Raw genomic sequence first — 3,519 nt, 5'->3', positions numbered from 1 at the left:
ACTTTCCGAACAAGAAGAAGTTTCAACAGTATGCTCTTCCTTAATGCATTTCTCGAGTGAAACTGATTCAGGTTCACTTTCTGATCCTGAAGAAGTTTCATCAACTTGCACTTCCTTAATGCATTTCTCGAGTGAAACTGATTCAGGTTCACTTTCTGATCCTGAAGAAGTTTCATCAACATGCATTTCCTCAGAGCATTTACTTTGTGACACAGGTTCTGATTCATTTGGTAATTCGATTTCCAATGGGGTCCCACTAGATTCAACATTAGGGACACCCACTGAGACAGGTTCAGAAGAAGAATCAGGATACACTTGATTTTCTTGAGAAATAGTTTCAGTGGTTTCACTGAATGCATCCTTGGGGACCGCACCTGTAACATTATCACAAGCTGAAACATTTGATATGTTATCATCACAAACATTAGCTGAAAAACAATCATCACCACAAATATTGTTCAAATCATCCACACAAACATTATCAGTTTTGCCCAAAACAGCAGGCTCACAAGATGAAACAAACGCAGAAAACGACGCAAACAAAGAGTTAGTAAAAGCAATGTCTGACTCAGTTGGTTCAGAATAATATTCAAAATAAGGTTCAGAAATGTTTGAAACAATAACTGGTTCACTCCCATGAACATCATCACATCTTACTTCTGAGCTATCATCTGCACATGACAACGAGATGTTAGGATCAATTGTGCCTTTAGGAATAAACTTTAAAGGCGAGGGCTTTTGTGGCTCGACAGTTTTGTTGTGAACAGACGATTTGCTAGATGAGCCATAAGTCATTTTGCTTTCATTCAAGATCTCCTCCTCAGACATTGGCAAATAAGTGTAATTGTTATTGTATGGAGGAGGAGTCTGATTGTAACCCAAACCCGACCCTTTCTTCTTAGAGTAAGCCAATTGTTCATCACACAGATTTTTTACTAACTTACTGGAGGAATCAAATTTCTTGATATTTAATTGATTGATTTGATATTTGTCTCTTACATTCTCCAGTTCCTTAGTTACTTCACATAATTTTTCTTTGACTATCATGAGTTGGGCTTTAGCTACACTGACATCGTCCTTTAGTTGAACGATGTCCTTACGCTGAGCTTCGACTTTCTCTTTGAAAAGTTTTTCATTTTTCGTTAAAGTGAAATTTTTTCTTTTAATTTCATTGTAATCTTCGATTAGCTCAGCGTTGTGTATTCTATAAGCCTCAACACGTTCCCTACATTCAGGAGTGCAGAAAACTGAAAGTACCTCTTCTTTGGTGAGACCTTTGACAGGTGCTGACAGGATTTGAGTCATGAAAGCGAAATCGTCAGCAGCAGTCTCTTCCTGTGGCTCAGGGTCATGCTCGTTTGAGGTCATGAAAGCAATGTTAGAAGTTGCAGCTTGATTATCTGGAGCTGATATGTTCAGACGCTCAATCTCAGAAGACCAGTCAAAGTTGACATTTGGCTGCACCACCAGCGCTTGTGCTAATCCCTGCGGCTGTGGACTTCCAGAGGCAGCTGCATCTGCTATACTTGTAGTAGACACAAGAGCCCTTTCTCGATTAGGAGTAGCTGGTTGTGCAGGAATAGTAGGATTCTGATCTCTGTTCATGGGTGGCTTCGGGCAGTTCCTAGCATAGTGTCCTTCCTCATGACAGTTGTAACAGCGAAGATTGAAGGGCACTTTAGAAGCTCCATTCCAAGCATTACCCCACCTGTTTTTACCCGTTTTCTTCACAAACTTTTGAGCTCTGAATGCCGCCATTGCCATTTGCCAGGTGATATCCATTTCTTCAACATCATCTGGATGAATCTGTGACAAATCATCTTGACTCCACTTTGGTGGATCAAGCTTCCCTGCAAGAAAAGCATTCAAACAGTTGATTACAGAAGCTGCTATGTCTAGCTTTTCCTTTGACTGACTTGCGAAGAATGCCATCATCTCATTGTTCGTAGAGTGAGCAGAAGCAGAGGCAGCAGCAGAAGCCTTTCCAGCATTTTGAACTGAAGCTGGAGAAGCTGGAGAGACGATTTGATTTGAGGATCCAGATTGAGAGACAGAGGAATTATTGCGAAACATCTGAAATCCTCCTTGTGATAGAAGAGCTGTGTTGCTGTCGCTAGACGTGGTTGGAGCTATTGAGAAACCGGCAGCCAGCATGCTGTTCTTGTAGTTAGTCTCTCTCTGCTTGTCATCCAATTCACAAGCTTTGATGTGCGAGATCATCTCAGACAGGGTGCATCTTGCAAGATCTTTAGTCTTCTTGATCATAGCAACATGATGATCCCAACTCTTGGGCAAAGCATTGAGAAGTTGTCTGTTGGTGGAGGCGTTTGAGGTATGAATTTCTTCCATCTGCATTTGAGTCACCAGCTTGACAAACCTTTGGATCTGATTATCTACTGTTTCACCATAAATATGGTTGAAATTGTTGAAATTTTGTTGCAGCAAGTTCCTTCGACTTTCTTTCATATCTTCGTTACCTTCATACACTTCTACCAGAGAGTCCCACAGTTCCTTGGCAGATTTGCAGGTGCGAAAGCCCATGGCAATATTAGGACCCAAACCCATGGTCAAGTAAGAGAAAGCTCGATCATCTTCTTCAACAATAAGCAAATCATCTTCAGTGTATTGTTCTCGAGGCTTCTTTACTTTAACATCAGGTTCAGTAGGACTTTCCATCATAATTTCCCTAGGTCCCCTCAAGATGCTGCGCCATAGCTTGTAATCTTTAACCTTAAGATGCTGTTCAAAGCGCCACTTCCACTCGGGAAAGTCGTTGGCATCAGTTAGCCTAGGAATGCGTGATGTGGTCCCAAGCTTTGAATCAAGTTCTTGTTGCTGAGTTAGGGTAGACAATTCACTGTTGGTGGTTGACATTGTTAATTAATCAGTTAATTAATTAATTAAGTTTATTTAGTCCAAAGTCAACAGTCCAAATGTCCGTCACAATGTGTCGTTGCGAGTCGAAACGAGGTTGCGAGTCAAAAACTTCTGTTGATTGCGAGTCGTAATGACGATGGTTGCGAGTCAAGTCAAACTGTGGATGCGAGTCGTAACCGAAGTGGTTGCGAGTCGTAACAAAACAGGATGAGCCGAAACCACGGTTGCGAGTGAAGATCAAACAAGCCGGTTGCGAGTCGTAACTGGGCAAGATGAACCGAAACCAAGACTGATTGCGAGTCGTAACTAGGCAGGATGAACCGAAACCAGCAACTGTTGCGAGTCGTAACTGAAACGTGATGAACCGCAACTAAGAGATTGCGAGTCGTAACCTGCAAAACAAAAGTGATAAGAACTGTTTACTCGCAATCCCGACTTTTCAGCAAATTCCAAAATTCAAAGATATTGTAATCTTTGAATCTGTTGCACCGAAATCCCGAAAAATCAGCAAACACCAATGCTGAAATCAACAGAACCAAAATCAGTGATTTTTCAATGAATTTTTAAGAACAGTCGATGAACAGATCTGCAAAAACACTTCAACAAACCGGATCAGTAATATATGAAACTTCTTGAATCCGA

General features: G+C 41.3%; 1 protein-coding gene across 1 annotated transcript; it reads right to left on the bottom strand.

Moving 5' to 3' along the window:
* Positions 1 to 561: 561 nt before the first annotated feature.
* Positions 562 to 1,676, bottom strand: LOC118484891. The gene is made up of 2 exons (XM_035980980.1): positions 1,258 to 1,676; positions 562 to 671 (listed from the first exon to the last, which is right to left on the bottom strand). The coding sequence occupies exons 1-2, from the start codon at positions 1,603 to 1,605 to the stop codon at positions 654 to 656; spliced, it is 366 nt and encodes a 121-aa protein (XP_035836873.1). The 5' UTR covers positions 1,606 to 1,676; the 3' UTR covers positions 562 to 653.
* Between the last annotated feature and the right edge of the window lie 1,843 nt (positions 1,677 to 3,519).

The sequence above is a fragment of the Helianthus annuus genome, chromosome 12 (assembly GCF_002127325.2).
Source record: "Helianthus annuus cultivar XRQ/B chromosome 12, HanXRQr2.0-SUNRISE, whole genome shotgun sequence".
In the NCBI taxonomy this organism is placed as follows: Eukaryota; Viridiplantae; Streptophyta; class Magnoliopsida; order Asterales; family Asteraceae; genus Helianthus; species Helianthus annuus.
This window is presented reverse-complemented; position numbering and strand designations above follow the sequence as displayed.